The 19783-nt window shown below is 41.8% G+C and overlaps 1 protein-coding gene across 4 annotated transcripts in view; it reads left to right on the forward strand.

Moving 5' to 3' along the window:
- Positions 1 to 19783, forward strand: part of TTC31 (tetratricopeptide repeat domain 31) — a 322666-nt gene that overhangs the window by 107500 nt on the left and 195383 nt on the right. For all 4 annotated transcript variants that reach the window (XM_053704410.1, XM_053704409.1, XM_053704408.1 and 1 more), the window contains one exon: positions 11001 to 11108. In XM_053704410.1, the coding sequence (XP_053560385.1) occupies positions 11001 to 11108 (108 nt within the window). The remainder of the gene's footprint in view (positions 1 to 11000; positions 11109 to 19783) is intronic.

A 19783-nucleotide genomic window follows, 5' to 3' on the forward strand; every position in this document is an offset into this window, starting at 1 on the left:
TACAAAAGATATTATTTCGGTCATTGACGCAAAGATGAGTCACTTTAAGATTTAAAGAGACAGTACTGTTTTTTGTTCTATGTACATTTATAATACATGAATTTCAGCTGTTTGTTGCTTCATCTTACGACTGGGAATGAAACAGACGCACTCAAGCATAGAGTTAATTTTTCAGCTTTAAAGGAACAGTATCGTTTCCTATGTTAAAATTTGTTTGAGATTTGTTCAAATTTATTTTTTCTTTTTGAACCTATTCCCTCTTCGGCGTTTGCTGTTTGGGAGTCTGTTAACAAATGGCCACAAATTTCTCCTATAGTATTCCAATCGAAATTTTATGGCCCACGTGCAGTGCCCTGCGTGTCCTTCACACTCCACCCGGGGTTATGATGCATTCTATGCTTTTACATAAGGTTAAAGCATTGCTGGAGGAATTGCTATTCTAATGGTTTCCCCATGTTACTGAGCATTTCAGTTCAGATGGAATTGGTGCCCTAGGAGTTCTCTATATTTACAAGACTGTTTCCCATAGCCGTATCGGCTAAGGGGCTGGACGACTTTCCTTTTGGGGGGAAGGAGTGGTTTCAATCACTACGTGAACTTCTATACCCTTTGAGGATAGTCCTCATGGGCTAAATTTAGTTATGGGACACACACCAGGGTTTACAATGGCAACCATCTGTGTATTTTGCTACCGTCACTGGTGTGGCGGCCAATTGGCTAATTCTTTCATTTCAATTTCTTCCCTTCCAGTTATCAAACTGGGAGCGTAAGTGGCTCTGTTCCAGCTTCGTACCTTGTGGTTAGAGCCTTGTTTTTATGGCTATGTGTTCTATGACTAAGATTTTGGTGAAAGTGTAGCCTGCTGTTGAATCAAAGACAGCATGGGGAACATACTCCGGTCCGGGATTGGATCTTGTAGGGGGCTGGCTTTCCGTTTTCGCTTTCTGAGTTCGAATGTTTTCCTCTCAGAGGCAGTTTATGCTTCTAGATTGTCTAAGGATCAGACAAAGGGAGAGACGTCCTTACACTGCGTAGGAGACTTCTCAGACCTGGGAGTGATTGCTCCAGTTCTCATACTGGTTGGTTTCCAAAGGAGGGTATTTTCAGTCCTTTTTTATATTTTCAGAAGGGTACTGTCCTTCAAGGAAACTATTGCTTTGTTCCATTTCTCCCTTGATCCTAGAGGGTCAATTTATGTCAACGGTGGATTAAGGGTACAGTACCTTCCTGTGCCGTTCCCGAGATTCGTCTCGGATTCTAGGGTTTGCCTTTATGGACAAACACTTCCCGTTCGTGGTCTTTCCTTTCGGTCTTGCCACAGTTCTGATTTCTTAAGAGGTATTGCAATGGTGCCCTTTCTGGCTCATATCCTGGTCCAGGCTTCCTCCTTACAGCAAGCAAGATTCCACGGACATGGTATGGTTTTTCCCGTGAGCTCACGGATGGTAGGTGACTTTGGAAAGGTGTTTCTTAGTCTCAAGCACAAGGGTAGCTTTTTGGGAATCATGACAGATTCCACATCAATTAGTATTTTTCTGACTGAGGTCAGGAAATAAAGGTCTATCATTACTGGTCTAGGCCTTGAGCCCACTTCTTGGCCTTCAGTGGCTCAGTACATATGTTAAGCTCAGCGTGCTAAGGCACGGTGGCTAATCTCTGTGAAAATCCAAGGGTTGCGGGTTCAATCCCCGGTGAGGTCCACTCAATCTTTGTCCTTCAGGGGTTGATAAAATGAGCAGCGCTTTGTGTCACTTAAAGGGACACTGTACCCAAAAAATTTCTTTCGTGATTCAGATTGAGCATGGAATTTTAAGCAACTTTATAATTTACTCCTATTATCAAATGTTATTCATTCTCTTGGTATCTTTATTTGAAATGCAAGAATGTAAGTTTAGATGAATGTAGTTCTAATCACTAGAGTTTTTCTCTAGTTGTGATAATCACAAAATTGCAGTCTTTTGAATATAGATCTATATCACAACTAGAGAAAAACTCACTAACAGTAATTACTGTTGCTTGAAGTGATTAGAACTACATTCAACAATCTATAGTATATGTTATATTGAGATCGTTTTTATCTCTTGAAGTTAACACAATCACCTTTATTAGTTCTTTATATACAATATTAGATATATATGTCCTTGACATTTTAGTTAGACTAGCTATTGGTACCAATTAGGGATTTTTTTATGATATATAATGTGTTTTATACATTTGTGACATTCATTTTAACTATTATAATAAATTTATTGATTTATTTCAACAAATTACTATATATTGTGTTTACTCAATACGTGGGTTGGTTTATTCCTTCTCCTTTCTATTTTAAACATTGATTCTTTTATTTGAGACTTTCTCTTTACATATAAACTATTTTAATACCATACAGCCAGAATCTAAAGACCTTTAGCCAGTTTGTGGCTTGACACATTCAGGCGCTCAAATATAAACCTTTTTTCTATTACAATATTATTATTGCAGGCCTTGGGATTGCCTGTTTTTTATGTGTAGTTTGGTTTTGTACCAGCGCATTTGGTTTTTCTTAAATAACCTTTGTTTAGACCAATTACTTGGAGTTTGAATTTAGTTCTTAGAGTTCTTCAAGGGGTTCCGTTTGGCCTTATGCATTCCATAGATTGTAAGTTATTATCTTGGAAAGTTTTATTTTTGGTTGCTATTTCTTCTGCTCGAAGAGTATCGGAGCTTTCAGCATTACAATATAATTCTCCTTATCTTATTTTTCATGCGGATAAGGTGATGTGTGCTCAACCTGGGTTTCTTCCTCAGGTTGTTCTACTTGCAAGCTACTAAGGACTTTCGTCACTCATCTTCTTTGTTTGTAGTTTTTTCTAGGACACATAGGGGTCAGAAAGCTACGGCTTCCCCTCTTTCTTTATGGCTGAAGAGTATCGTCCGTTTTACGTATGGGATTGCTGGACAGCAGACTCCTGAAAGAATTACAAGCATACAACAAAGTGTACAATATAGATTGATACTTTCCCTTTAAATGTTTCAAACCGCAGCCATCCCACAGTCTCTCCAAGAATCTGTGTGAATCGATCGGGTGTGCTAGAGGCGCTGGTTCACTTGTTAGGTTACTGGGGTAACTCGTATCCCTCTTGCCCTTCCTCTGTTTCTAGGTACAAGGAATTTGTGAGTATATATTGCAGATTACCGGCTCCTTCCCAATGCTCAAAAAAGACGATTTCACAGATACTATAATAAAAATGTATCTTTATTTTATCCCAACGCGTTTCAACGGTCCCAGCCGTCTTTGTCAAGAGCAGTAAAAGCATATAAAAGTGCTTTACAAACCGAAGCATACCTTACGCCTATGCAGGCGGTCTTTAAATACATGATTCGTATCGCTACCTGATTCCCCATTGGAGTAGAGCAGGTTTACACACGTTTCAAAATTAAAAACTTTCCTAAACAATATTAACATTTAAATAAACTTTAAATACATAATCAAGATTATTATAATGCCTTGGTTTCTTGTCTTCATTCATTTTTCTGTGAAATCGTATTTTCACCGGTTGTAGTTCCCTTTCAGGTAGTATTTTGTTATAAGTCCCCTCTCAGGTCCGATCAAAGTATAAAGACCACATGGTCGAGCTTATCCAATGATACCACACCAGATTCTATTGTTTTTCGGCTGCAAGCGCCGTGCACGTGTACAAGGATGAGAGAAAAACACAGCCGTCACTCGCTTGAATCGAGAGCAAAACAAATAGTTGAATCCCAACCTCCCCGTCATGTCTATAACCGACTCAATCTCCGTCAAAATTTCTATATCGTATACCTCTGTAGCGATCCTTGAGAATCAGCAAAAATTGTAGCAATATAGAAGACTATGATAAACAATCTGAGATGCTAAAAGAAAGGATACAACCAAAGAACAGGAAAGAAATGAGGTTAAAAATAAAGAGATCAGCCCTGTTGGAAGATAATAATAGAAAGGAGTCTTCTTCCAAGAACAACTTTCCCAAATTCGTGACCACATTTAATGTGGAACATCAAACAATCAAAAAAATTATAGAAAAATATTGGCACATTATACAGGAAGATGAATACTTAGGACCTTTGGTCCCCACAAAACCCAATCTACAGAAAGGGACAAAATCTAAAACAAAAACTAGCACCTTCATTGATAAAGAGCATAGCCCACAAAAAAACACTTCAAATAAGCAACATGACTGGTTATTTTACATGTGGGAAACGTAAGGAATGTAACTATACTAGAACACATAAAACATTTAATTCTACAGTTACAGGAAAAAGGTTTGAAATAAAGGAATTTATTACATGTAAAAGTGAAAATGTTATATATTTGTCGCAATGTGGCTGCAAAATCCAGTACTTAGGACAAACGTCCAGATGTCTAAAAACAAGAATTATGGAACATCAAACTAAAATAGAAAAAAATTGTGATGATTATGGAGTGCCGCTACATTGCAACAACTGTAAACTTTTTACAAAAGAATCTTTTCTATGGATAGGAATAGAAAGAGTTAAACTACATTGGAGGGGGGGGGGGGGGGAAATCTATCAAAACAACTTGATCAAAGAGAATTAAAATGGATACATACACTAAAAACTTATGCCCAATGGGGTTGCTGCTTTTGTGCAACAACTATTAACTGCTATATAAAGTATTCTTTATTTGTTATAACCTCTATCAGTAAGAAATATAGAAATTGATTTAGATACAAGATGTTGTCATTAAAAATACATGAATATCTCAATAAGGCTAAGAATTGATTATATTGCCTGTACGACATACTGGTAATTTATTTCTGTATACTTTATGTCAAGGATTGGCACTCAACGTTTTTAGTAAATACTACTTATGTTTTTTCTCATTTGTATGTATATATATATGCCGCAATCTTTGCTGAGGGCAGTGGCACTAGGCTGGACAAATTCAATCATGTGGCCCCTAGGGTTTTTACCTTGGTATATATGTGTGGCAATTGGAGCTGAAGATGGTGGTGCTGGAGTGGATAAGTTCAGTCGTGTGGTCTGTGTGCTCTTGCTTTGGCATTTGCTTTTATGGGGTGTTGCTTTTTTCTGTGACAGCGATTGGCTACAGTGGATATCACCCACGGAGTGTTTGTTGAGCCATATATATAACTTTGGTTGAGGAGATGGATCACTACAGAGGTATACGATATAGAAATTTTGACGGAGATTGAGTCGGTTATAGACATGACGGGGAGGTTGGGATTCAACTATTTGTTTTGCTCTCGATTCAAGTGAGTGACGGCTGTGTTTTTCTCTCATCCTTGTACACGTGCATGGTGCTTGCAGCCGAAAAACAATAGAATCTGGTTTTATTGGATAAGCTTGACCATGTGGTCTTTATACTTTGATCGGACCTGAGAGGGGACTTATAACAAAATACTACCTGAAAGGGAACTACAACCGGCGAAAATACGATTTCACAGAAAAATGAATGAAGACAAGAAACCAAGCCATTATAATAATCTTGATGATGAATTTAAAGTTTATTTAAATGTTAATGTTAAAAGATTTTAATTTTGAAACGTGTGTAGACCTGCTCTCCTCCAATAGGGAATCGGGTAGCGATACCAATCATGTATTTAAAGACCGCCTGCGTAGCGGTAAGGTATGCTTCGGTTTGTAAAGCACTTTTATATACTTTTACTGCTCTTGACAAAGACGGCTGGGACCTTTGAAACGCGTTGGGCTAAAATAAAGATACATTTCTCTTGTAAGATGTATCGAGTCCACGGATTCATCCTTGTGGGATATTCTCCTTCCCTAGTTACAGAGAGAGCACCCACAGCAGAGCTGTCTATATAGCTCCCCCCTTAGCTCCACCCCACAGTCATTCTCTCTGCCTGCTTAACTGCTAGGAAGGGCAAAGAGCTATGTGGTGACTAAAATGTTAGTTTCTCTTGTAAGGTGTATCCAGTCCACGGGTTCATCCATTATTTGTGGGATATTCTCCTTCCCAACAGGACAGCCCATTATGTCACACACACACACACACCTTATAGCCCACAGGAATGCCAGCACATTATGTCACACACACACCTTATAGCCCACCGGAATGCCAGCACATTGTCACACACACACACCTTATAGCACACGGGAATGTCAGCACATTGTCACACACACACCTTATAGCCCACAGGAATGCCAGCACATTATGTCACACACACACCTTATAGCCCACGGGAATGCCAGCACATTGTCACACACACACCTTATAGCACATGGGAATGCCAGCACATTATGTCACACACACACCTTATAGCACAGGGAATGTCAGCACATTATGTCACACACACACCTTATAGCACATGGGAATGTCAGCACATTATGTCACACACACAAACACCTTATAGCACATGGGAATGTCAGCACATTATGTCACACACACACACCTTATAGCACATGGGAATGTCAGCACATTATGTCACACACACAAACACCTTATAGCACATGGGAATGTCAGCACATTATGTCACACACACAAACACCTTATAGCACACAGGAATGTCAGCACATTATGTCACACACACACCTTATAGCCCACGGGAATGCCAGCACATTATGTCACACACACACACACACACCTTATAGCACATGGGAATGTCAGCACATTATGTCACACACACCTTATAGCACATGGGGGAATGTCAGCACATTATGTCACACACACACCTTATAGCACATGGGAATGTCAGCACATTATGTCACACACACACACCTTATAGCACATGGGAATGTCAGCACATTATGTCACACACACACACCTTATAGCACATGGGAATGTCAGCACATTATGTCACACACACACACCTTATAGCACATGGGAATGTCAGCACATTATGTCACACACACACACCTTATAGCACATGGGAATGTCAGCACATTATGTCACACACACACACCTTATAGCACATGGGAATGTCAGCACATTATGTCACACACACACACACCTTATAGCACATGGGAATGCCAGCACATTATGTCACACACACACCTTATAGCCCACGGGAATGTCAGCACATTATGTCACACACACACCTTATAGCACATGGGAATGTCAGCACATTATGTCACACACACACCTTATAGCACATGGGAATGTCAGCACATTATGTCACACACACACACCTTATAGCCCACAGGAATGCCAGCACATTATGTCACACACACACCTTATAGCCCACGGGAATGCCAGCACATTGTCACACACACACCTTATAGCACATGGGAATGCCAGCACATTATGTCACACACACACCTTATAGCACAGGGAATGTCAGCACATTATGTCACACACACAAACACCTTATAGCACATGGGAATGTCAGCACATTATGTCACACACGCACCTTATAGCACATGGGAATGTCAGCACATTATGTCACACACACACACACACCTTATAGCACACGGGAATGTCAGCACATTATGTCACACACACACACCTTATAGCACACGGGAATGTCAGCACATTATGTCACACACACACACCTTATAGCACATGGGAATGTCAGCACATTATGTCACACACACACCTTATAGCACATGGGAATGTCAGCACATTATGTCACACACACACACACCTTATAGCACATGGGAATGTCAGCACATTATGTCACACACACAAACACCTTATAGCACACAGGAATGTCAGCACATTATGTCACACACACACCTTATAGCCCACGGGAATGCCAGCACATTATGTCACACACACACACCTTATAGCACATGGGAATGTCAGCACATTATGTCACACACACACCTTATAGCACATGGGAATGTCAGCACATTATGTCACACACACACCTTATAGCACATGGGAATGTCAGCACATTATGTCACACACACACACCTTATAGCACATGGGAATGTCAGCACATTATGTCACACACACACACACACACACCTTATAGCACATGGGAATGTCAGCACATTATGTCACACACACACCTTATAGCACAGGGAATGTCAGCACATTATGTCACACACACACACACCTTATAGCACATGGGAATGTCAGCACATTATGTCACACACACACACACCTTATAGCACATGGGAATGTCAGCACATTATGTCACACACACACACCTTATAGCACATGGGAATGTCAGCACATTATGTCACACACACACCTTATAGCACATGGGAATGTCAGCACATTATGTCACACACACACACCACTTATAGCACATGGGAATGTCAGCACATTATGTCACACACACACACACACACACCTTATAGCACATGGGAATGTCAGCACATTATGTCACACACACACCTTATAGCACACGGGAATGTCAGCACATTATGTCACACACACACCTTATAGCACATGGGATGTCAGCACATTATGTCACACACACCTTATAGCACATGGGAATGTCAGCACATTATGTCACACACACACCTTATAGCACATGGAATGTCAGCACATTATGTCACACCACACCTTATAGCACTGGAATGTCAGCACATTATGTCACACACACACCTTATGCACATGGGAATGTCAGCACATTATGTCAACACACACACACCTTATAGCACATGGGAATGTCAGCACATTATGTCACACACACACACCTTATAGCACATGGGAATGTCAGCACATTATGTCACACACACACACACACCTTATAGCACATGGGAATGTCAGCACATTATGTCACACACACACCTTATAGCACATGGGAATGTCAGCACATTATGTCACACACACACACACCTTATAGCACATGGGAATGTCAGCACATTATGTCACACACACACACCTTATAGCACATGGGAATGTCAGCACATTATGTCACACACACACACACACACCTTATAGCACATGGGAATGTCAGCACATTATGTCACACACACACACCTTATAGCACATGGGAATGTCAGCACATTATGTCACACACACACACACCTTATAGCACATGGGAATGTCAGCACATTATGTCACACACACACACCTTATAGCACATGGGAATGTCAGCACATTATGTCACACACACACACCTTATAGCACATGGGAATGTCAGCACATTATGTCACACACACACACACACCTTATAGCACATGGGAATGTCAGCACATTATGTCACACACACACACCTTATAGCACACGGGAATGTCAGCACATTATGTCACACACACACACACCTTATAGCACATGGGAATGTCAGCACATTATGTCACACACGCACCTTATAGCACATGGGAATGTCAGCACATTATGTCACACACACACACACCTTATAGCACACGGGAATGTCAGCACATTATGTCACACACACACACCTTATAGCACATGGGAATGTCAGCACATTATGTCACACACACACCTTATAGCACATGGGAATGTCAGCACATTATGTCACACACACACCTTATAGCACATGGGAATGTCAGCACATTATGTCACACACACACACCTTATAGCACATGGGAATGTCAGCACATTATGTCACACACACACACCTTATAGCACATGGGAATGTCAGCACATTATGTCACACACACACACCTTATAGCACATGGGAATGTCAGCACATTATGTCACACACACACACCTTATAGCACATGGGAATGTCAGCACATTATGTCACACACACACCTTATAGCCCACAGGAATGTCAGCACATTATGTCACACACACACACCTTATAGCACATGGGAATGTCAGCACATTATGTCACACACACACACACACACACCTTATAGCACATGGGAATGTCAGCACATTATGTCACACACACAAACCTTATAGCACATGGGAATGTCAGCACATTATGTCACACACACACCTTATAGCACATGGGAATGTCAGCACATTATGTCACACACACACCTTATAGCACATGGGAATGTCAGCACATTATGTCACACACACACACACCTTATAGCACATGGGAATGTCAGCACATTATGTCACACACACACACCTTATAGCACATGGGAATGTCAGCACATTATGTCACACACACACACACCTTATAGCACATGGGAATGTCAGCACATTATGTCACACACGCACCTTATAGCACATGGGAATGTCAGCACATTATGTCACACACACACACACCTTATAGCACATGGGAATGTCAGCACATTATGTCACACACACACACACCTTATAGCACATGGGAATGTCAGCACATTATGTCACACACACACACCTTATAGCACATGGGAATGTCAGCACATTATGTCACACACACACACCTTATAGCACATGGGGAATGTCAGCACATTATGTCACACCTCACACACACCTTATAGCACATGGGAATGTCAGCACATTATGTCACACACACACCTTATAGCACATGGGAATGTCAGCACATTATGTCACACACACACACACCTTATAGCACATGGGAATTGTCAGCACATTATGTCACACACACACACCTTATAGCACATGGGAATGTCAGCACATTATGTCACACACACACACCTTATAGCACATGGGAATGTCAGCACATTATGTCACACACACACCTTATAGCACATGGGAATGTCAGCACATTATGTCACACACACACACCTTATAGCACATGGGAATGTCAGCACATTATGTCACACACACACACACCTTATAGCACATGGGAATGTCAGCACATTATGTCACACACACACACCTTATAGCACATGGGAATGTCAGCACATTATGTCACACACACACACACACACACCTTATAGCACATGGGAATGTCAGCACATTATGTCACACACACACCTTATAGCCCACGGGAATGTCAGCACATTATGTCACACACACACCTTATAGCCCACGGGAATGTCAGCACATTATGTCACACACACCTTATAGCACATGGGAATGTCAGCACATTATGTCACACACACACCTTATAGCCCACGGGAATGCCGGCACATTGTAGTGGTAACTGTTTATTGCAGACAGTGTTCAGGAATGCAGTTGTCTCTGAACTGTAATGTTTTTATTTCTTCCTCACCAGGTATTAATATCTCCAGCCATAGATTGTAGCAAGATGTCACAGACTACAACATTTTTACCGGAGGATTTGGGTGCAGGAAATGGAGACCCCACTGAATCAGTCAGTGAGGTAAGAGCAGGTCCTTTTTTACCCACAAATGCACACACACTAGTCTGCTCTGCTATATCTCTCTTATTCCATCACACTCACATTATCACTTCCCCTCCCCCAATCTCCTCACTTCCCCTAACTACTGGTTAATGTGCGTGTGTACAGGATATATACAGAGGTACAGTGTGTGCGTGTGTACAGGATATATACAGAGGTACAGTGTGTGCGTGTGTACAGGATATAAACAGAGGTACAGTGTGTGCGTGTGTACAGGATATATACAGAGGTACAGTGTGTGTGTGTGTACAGGATATATACAGAGGTACAGTGTGTGCGTGTGTACAGGATATAAACAGAGGTACAGTGTGTGCGTGTGTACAGGATATAAACAGAGGTACAGTGTGTGTGTACAGGATATATACAGAGGTACAGTGTGTGCGTGTGTACAGGATATATACAGAGGTACAGTGTGTGCGTGTGTACAGGATATAAACAGAGGTACAGTGTGTGTGTGTGTACAGGATATATACAGAGGTACAGTGTGTGTGTGTGTACAGGATATAAACAGAGGTACAGTGTGTGTGCGTGTACAGGATATATACAGAGGTACAGTGTGTGCGTGTGTACAGGATATATACAGAGGTACAGTGTGTGCGTGTGTACAGGATATATACAGAGGTACAGTGTGTGCGTGTGTACAGGATATATACAGAGGTACAGTGTGTGCGTGTGTACAGGATATAAACAGAGGTACAGTGTGTGTGTGTGTGTGTACAGGATATATACAGAGGTACAGTGTGTGTGTACAGGATATATACAGAGGTACAGTGTGTGCGTGTGTACAGGATATAAACAGAGGTACAGTGTGTGTGTGTGTACAGGATATAAACAGAGGTACAGGTGTGTGCGTGTGTACAGGATATAAACAGAGGTACAGTGTGTGTGTGTACAGGATATATACAGAGGTACAGTGTGTGTGTACAGGATATAAACAGAGGTACAGTGTGTGCGTGTGTACAGGATATATACAGAGGTACAGTGTGTGCGTGTGTACAGGATATATACAGAGGTACAGTGTGTGCGTGTGTACAGGATATATACAGAGGTACAGTGTGTGCGTGTGTACAGGATATATACAGAGGTACAGTGTGTGCGTGTGTACAGGATATATACAGAGGTACAGTGTGTGTGTGTGTACAGGATATATACAGAGGTACAGTGTGTGTGTGTGTGTGTACAGGATATATACAGAGGTACAGTGTGTGTGTGTACAGGATATATACAGAGGTACAGTGTGTGCGCGTGTACAGGATATATACAGAGGTACAGTGTGTGTGTGTGTACAGGATATAAACAGAGGTACAGTGTGTGTGTACAGGATATAAACAGAGGTACAGTGTGTGCGTGTGTACAGGATATAAACAGAGGTACAGTGTGTGTGTACAGGATATATACAGAGGTACAGTGTGTGCGTGTGTACAGGATATATACAGAGGTACAGTGTGTGCGTGTGTACAGGATATAAACAGAGGTACAGTGTGTGCGTGTGTACAGGATATAAACAGAGGTACAGTGTGTGTGTACAGGATATATACAGAGGTACAGTGTGTGCGTGTGTACAGGATATAAACAGAGGTACAGTGTGTGTGTGTGTACAGGATATAAACAGAGGTACAGTGTGTGTGTACAGGATATAAACAGAGGTACAGTGTGTGTGTGTGTACAGGATATATACAGAGGTACAGTGTGTGTGCGTGTGTACAGGATATATACAGAGGTACAGTGTGTGCGTGTGTACAGGATATATACAGAGGTACAGTGTGTGTGTGTGTACAGGATATATACAGAGGTACAGTGTGTGTGTACAGGATATATACAGAGGTACAGTGTGTGTGTGTACAGGATATATACAGAGGTACAGTGTGTGTGTGTACAGGATATAAACAGAGGTACAGTGTGTGTGTACAGGATATATACAGAGGTACAGTGTGTGTGTGTACAGGATATATACAGAGGGTACAGTGTGTGTGTGTACAGGATATATACAGAGGTACAGTGTGTGTGTGTACAGGATATATACAGAGGTACAGTGTGTGTGTACAGGATATATACAGAGGTACAGTGTGTGTGTACAGGATATATACAGAGGTACAGTGTGTGTGTGTGTGTACAGGATATAAACAGAGGTACAGTGTGTGCGTGTGTACAGGATATAAACAGAGGTACAGTGTGTGTGTGTGTACAGGATATAAACAGAGGTACAGTGTGTGTGTACAGGATATATACAGAGGTACAGTGTGTGCGTGTGTACAGGATATATACAGAGGTACAGTGTGTGCGTGTGTACAGGATATATACAGAGGTACAGTGTGTGCGTGTGTACAGGATATATACAGAGGTACAGTGTGTGTGTGTACAGGATATATACAGAGGTACAGTGTGGTGTGTGTGTACAGGATATAAACAGAGGTACAGTGTGTGTGTGTACAGGATATATACAGAGGTACAGTGTGTGTGTGTGTACAGGATATATACAGAGGTACAGTGTGTGTGTGTACAGGATATATACAGAGGTACAGTGTGTGTGTGTGTACAGGATATATACAGAGGTACAGTGTGTGTGTACAGGATATATACAGAGGTACAGTGTGTGTGTACAGGATATATACAGAGGTACAGTGTGTGTGTGTGTGTACAGGATATATACAGAGGTACAGTGTGTGTGTGTGTACAGGATATAAACAGAGGTACAGTGTGTGCGTGTGTGTACAGGATATATACAGAGGTACAGTGTGTGTGTGTGTACAGGATATAAACAGAGGTACAGTGTGTGCGTGTGTGTACAGGATATATACAGAGGTACAGTGTGTGTGCGTGTGTACAGGATATAAACAGAGGTACAGTGTGTGCGTGTGTACAGGATATAAACAGAGGTACAGTGTGTGTGTGTACAGGATATAAACAGAGGTACAGTGTGTGTGTGTGTACAGGATATATACAGAGGTACAGTGTGTGTGTGTGTGTACAGGATATAAACAGAGGTACAGTGTGTGTGTGTGTACAGGATATATACAGAGGTACAGTGTGTGCGTGTGTGTGTACAGGATATAAACAGAGGTACAGTGTGTGTGTGTACAGGATATATACAGAGGTACAGTGTGTGTGTGTGTACAGGATATAAACAGAGGTACAGTGTGGGTGTGTACAGGATATATACAGAGGTACAGTGTGTGTGTGTGTGTACAGGATATATACAGAGGTACAGTGTGCGTGTGTGTACAGGATATATACAGAGGTACAGTGTGTGTGTGTGTACAGGATATATACAGAGGTACAGTGTGTGTGTGTGTGTACAGGATATATACAGAGTTACAGTGTGTGTGTGTGTACAGGATATATACAGAGGTACAGTGTGTGTGTGTGTTGTGTACAGGATATATACAGAGGTATCAGAGTGTGTGCGTGTGTACAGGATATAAACAGAGGTACAGTGTGGTGTGTGTTACAGGATATAAACAGAGGTACAGTGTGTGTGTACAGGATATAAACAGAGGTACAGTGTGTGTGTGTGTGTACAGGATATATACAGAGGTACAGTGTGTGTGTGTGTACAGGATATAAACAGAGGTACAGTGTGTGTGTGTGTGTACAGGATATAAACAGAGGTACAGTGTGTGTGTGTACAGGATATAAACAGAGGTACAGTGTGTGTGTGTGTGTGTGTACAGGATATATACAGAGGTACAGTGTGTGTGTGTGTACAGGATATAAACAGAGGTACAGTGTGTGTGTGTACAGGATATAAACAGAGGTACAGTGTGTGCGTGTGTACAGGATATAAACAGAGGTACAGTGTGTGCGTGTGTACAGGATATAAACAGAGGTACAGTGTGTGCGTGTGTACTGGATATAACAGAGGTACAGTGTGTGTGTGTGTGTACAGGATATAAACAGAGGTACAGTGTGTGCGTGTGTACAGGATATATACAGAGGTACAGTGTGTGTGTGTGTACAGGATATATACAGAGGTACAGTGTGTGCGTGTGTACAGGATATATACAGAGGTACAGTGTGGTGTGGTGTGTACAGGATATAAACAGAGGTACAGTGTGTGTGTGTACAGGATATAAACAGAGGTACAGTGTGCGTGTGTACAGGATATATACAGAGGTACAGTGTGTGTGTGTGTGTACAGGATATAAACAGAGGTACAGTGTGTGTGTGTGTGTACAGGATATATACAGAGGTACAGTGTGTGTGTGTGTACAGGATATATACAGAGGTACAGTGTGTGTGTGTACAGGATATAAACAGAGTACAGTGTGTGCGTGTGTACAGGAATATAACAGAGGTACAGTGTGTGCGTGTGTACAGGATATATACAGAGGTACAGTGTGTGCGTGTGTACAGGATATAAACAGAGGTACAGTGTGTGTGTGTGTACAGGATATAAACAGAGGTACAGTGTGTGTGTGTGTACAGGATATAAACAGAGGTACAGTGTGTGCGTGTGTACAGGATATAAACAGAGGTACAGTGTGTGCGTGTGTACAGGATATAACAGAGGTACAGTGTGTGTGTGTGTACAGGATATATACAGAGGTACAGTGTGTGTGTGTGTACAGGATATATACAGAGGTACAGTGTGTGTGTACAGGATATATACAGAGGTACAGTGTGCGTGTGTACAGGATATAAACAGAGGTACAGTGTGTGCGTGTGTACAGGATATATACAGAGGTACAGTGTGTGTGTGTACAGGATATATACAGAGGTACAGTGTGTGTGTGTGTACAGGATATATACAGAGGTACAGTGTGTGTGCGTGTGTACAGGATATATACAGAGGTACAGTGTGTGTGTGTGTACAGGATATATACAGAGGTACAGTGTGTGTGTGTGTGTACAGGATATATACAGAGGTACAGTGTGTGTGCGTGTGTACAGGATATAAACAGAGGTACAGTGTGTGTGTGTACAGGATATATACAGAGGTACAGTGTGTGCGTGTGTACAGGATATAAACAGAGGTACAGTGTGTGTGTGTGTGTGTACAGGATATAAACAGAGGTACAGTGTGTGAGTGTGTACAGGATATATACAGAGGTACAGTGTGTGTGTGTGTGTACAGGATATAAACAGAGGTACAGTGTGTGTGTGTGTACAGGATATAAACAGAGGTACAGTGTGTGTGTGTACAGGATATAAACAGAGGTACAGTGTGTGTGTGTGTACAGGATATAAACAGAGGTACAGTGTGTGTGTGTGTGTGTACAGGATATATACAGAGGTACAGTGTGTGTGTGTGTACAGGATATAAACAGAGGTACAGTGTGTGTGTGTGTGTGTACAGGATATAAACAGAGGTACAGTGTGTGTGTGTGTACAGGATATATACAGAGGTACAGTGTGTGTGTACAGGATATATACAGAGGTACAGTGTGTGTGTGTACAGGATATAAACAGAGGTACAGTGTGTGTGTGTGTACAGGATATAAACAGAGGTACAGTGTGTGCGTGTGTACAGGATATAAACAGAGGTACAGTGTGTGTGTGTGTACAGGATATAAACAGAGGTACAGTGTGTGTGTGTGTACAGGATATAAACAGAGGTACAGTGTGTGCGTGTGTACAGGATATATACAGAGGTTACAGTGTGTGTGCGTGTGTACAGGATATATACAGAGGTACAGGTCGTGGTGTTAACAGGATATAAACAGAGGTACAGTTGCGTGTACAGGATATATACAGAGGTACAGTGTGTGCGTGTGTACAGGATATATAGCAGACGGTACAGTGTTGTGTGTGTGTACAGGATATAAACAGAGGTACAGTGTGTGTGTGTGTACAGGATATATACAGAGGTACAGTGTGTGTCGTGTGTACAGGATTATAACAGAGGTACAGGTAGTGCTGGTGTACAGGATATAAACAGAGGTACAGTGTGTTCGTGTGTACAGGATATATACAGAGGTACAGTGTGTGCGTGTGTACAGGATATATACAGAGGTACAGTGTGTTGTGGTGATACAGGATATATACAGAGGTACAGTGTTGTGTGTGTACAGGATATATACAGAGGTACAGTGTGTGTGTGTGTACAGGATATATACAGAGGTACAGTGTGTGTGTGTGTGTGTGTACAGGATATATACAGAGGTACAGTGTGTGTGTGTGTACAGGATATATACAGAGGTACAGTGTGTGAGTGTGTACAGGATATAAACAGAGGTACAGTGTGTGCGTGTGTACAGGATATAAACAGAGGTACAGTGTGTGTGTGTGTACAGGATATAAACAGAGGTACAGTGTGTGTGTGTGTACAGGATATAAACAGAGGTACAGTGTGTGAGTGTGTACAGGATATAAACAGAGGTACAGTGTGTGCGTGTGTACAGGATATAAACAGAGGTACAGTGTGTGTGTGTGTACAGGATATATACAGAGGTACAGTGTGTGTGTGTGTACAGGATATATACAGAGGTACAGTGTGTGTGTACAGGATATATACAGAGGTACAGTGTGCGTGTGTACAGGATATAAACAGAGGTACAGTGTGTGCGTGTGTACAGGATATATACAGAGGTACAGTGTGTGTGTGTGTACAGGATATATACAGAGGTACAGTGTGTGCGTGTGTACAGGATATAAACAGAGGTACAGTGTGTGTGTGTGTACAGGATATAACAGAGGTAACAGAGTGGTGGTTGTTGTGTGTGTACAGGATAATATACAGACGGTACAGTGTGTGTGTGTGTACAGGATATATACAGAGTACAGAGTGTGCTGTGTGTACAGGATATACACGAGGTACAGTGTGTGTGATCGGTGTACAGGAGTATAACAGAGGGTAACAGTGTGGATTTTGTGTGTGTACACGGAATATAAACAGAGGTACAGTGTGTGTGTGCTGTGTAACAGATTTAAACAGAGGTACAGTGTGTGTGCGTGGTGTACAGGTTATATACAGATGGTACAGTGTGTGTGCTTGTGTACAGGATATAAACAGAGGTACAGTGTTTGCTGTGTGTACAGGATATATACATGAGGTACAGTGCTGAGTGTGTGTGTACAGGATATAAACAGAGGTACAGTGTGTGTGGTGTACAGGATATATACAGAGGTACAGTGTGTATGTGTGTCGTACAGAGATAATATACAGAGGTACAGTGTGTGCGTGTGTGTACAGGATATAAACAGAGGTACAGTGTGTGTGTGTACAGGATATATACAGAGGTACAGTGTGTGTGCGTGTGTACAGGATATAAACAGAGGTACAGTGTGTGTGTGTGTACAGGATATAAACAGAGGTACAATGTGTGCGTGTGTACAGGATATATACAGAGGTACAGTGTGTGTGTGTGTACAGGATATAGACAGAGGTACAGTGTGTGCGTGTGTACAGGATATATACAGAGGTACAGTGTGTGCGTGTGTACAGGATATAAACAGAGGTACAGTGTGTGCAGGATATATACAGAGGTACAGTGTGTGCGTGTGTACAGGATATATACAGAGTACAGTGTGTGCGTGTGTATAGGATATATACAGAGGTACAGTGTGTGTGTGTGTGTGTACAGGATATATACAGAGGTACAGTGTGTGTGTGTACAGGATATAAACAGAGGTACAGTGTGTGTGTGTGTGTGTGTGTACAGGATATATACAGAGGTACAGTGTGTGTGTGTGTACAGGATATAAACAGAGGTACAGTGTGTGCGTGTGTGTACAGGATATAAACAGAGGTACAGTGTGTGTGTGTGTACAGGATATATACAGAGGTACAGTGTGTGCGTGTGTACAGGATATATACAGAGGTACAGTGTGTGTGTGTGTGTACAGGATATATACAGAGGTACAGTGTGTGCGTGTGTACAGGATATAAACAGAGGTACAGTGTGTGTGTGTGTGTACAGGATATATACAGAGGTACAGTGTGTGTGTGTGGATACCTATACAGAGGACTAGTGTGTGTGTGTATCAGGATATAACAGAGGTACAGTGTGTGCGTGTGTACAGGATATAAACAGAGGTACAGTGTGTGTGTGTGTGTGTACAGGATATAAACAGAGGTACAGTGTGTGCGTGTGTACAGGATATAAACAGAGGTACAGTGTGTGCGTGTGTACAGGATATAAACAGAGGTACAGTGTGTGCGTGTGTACAGGATATAAACAGAGGTACAGTGTGTGCGTGTGTACAGGATATAAACAGAGGTACAGTGTGTGAGTGTGTACAGGATATAAACAGAGGTACAGTGTGTGTGTGTGTACAGGATATAAACAGAGGTACAGTGTGTGTGTGTGTACAGGATATATACAGAGGTACAGTGTGCGTGTGTACAGGATATATACAGAGGTACAGTGTGTGCGTGTGTACAGGATATAAACAGAGGTACAGTGTGTGCGTGTGTACAGGATATATACAGAGGTACAGTGTGTGCGTGTGTACAGGATATATACAGAGGTACAGTGTGTGTGTGTGTGTACAGGATATAAACAGAGGTACAGTGTGTGTGTGTACAGGATATATACAGAGGTACAGTGTGTGAGTGTGTACAGGATATAAACAGAGGTACAGTGTGTGTGTGTACAGGATATATACAGAGGTACAGTGTTGTGTGTGTTGTACAGGATATAAACAGAGGTACAGTGTTGTGTGTGTACAGGATATAAACAGAGGTACAGTGTGTG

Source organism: Bombina bombina, chromosome 2 (assembly GCF_027579735.1).
Source record: "Bombina bombina isolate aBomBom1 chromosome 2, aBomBom1.pri, whole genome shotgun sequence".
Taxonomy (NCBI): Eukaryota; Metazoa; Chordata; class Amphibia; order Anura; family Bombinatoridae; genus Bombina; species Bombina bombina.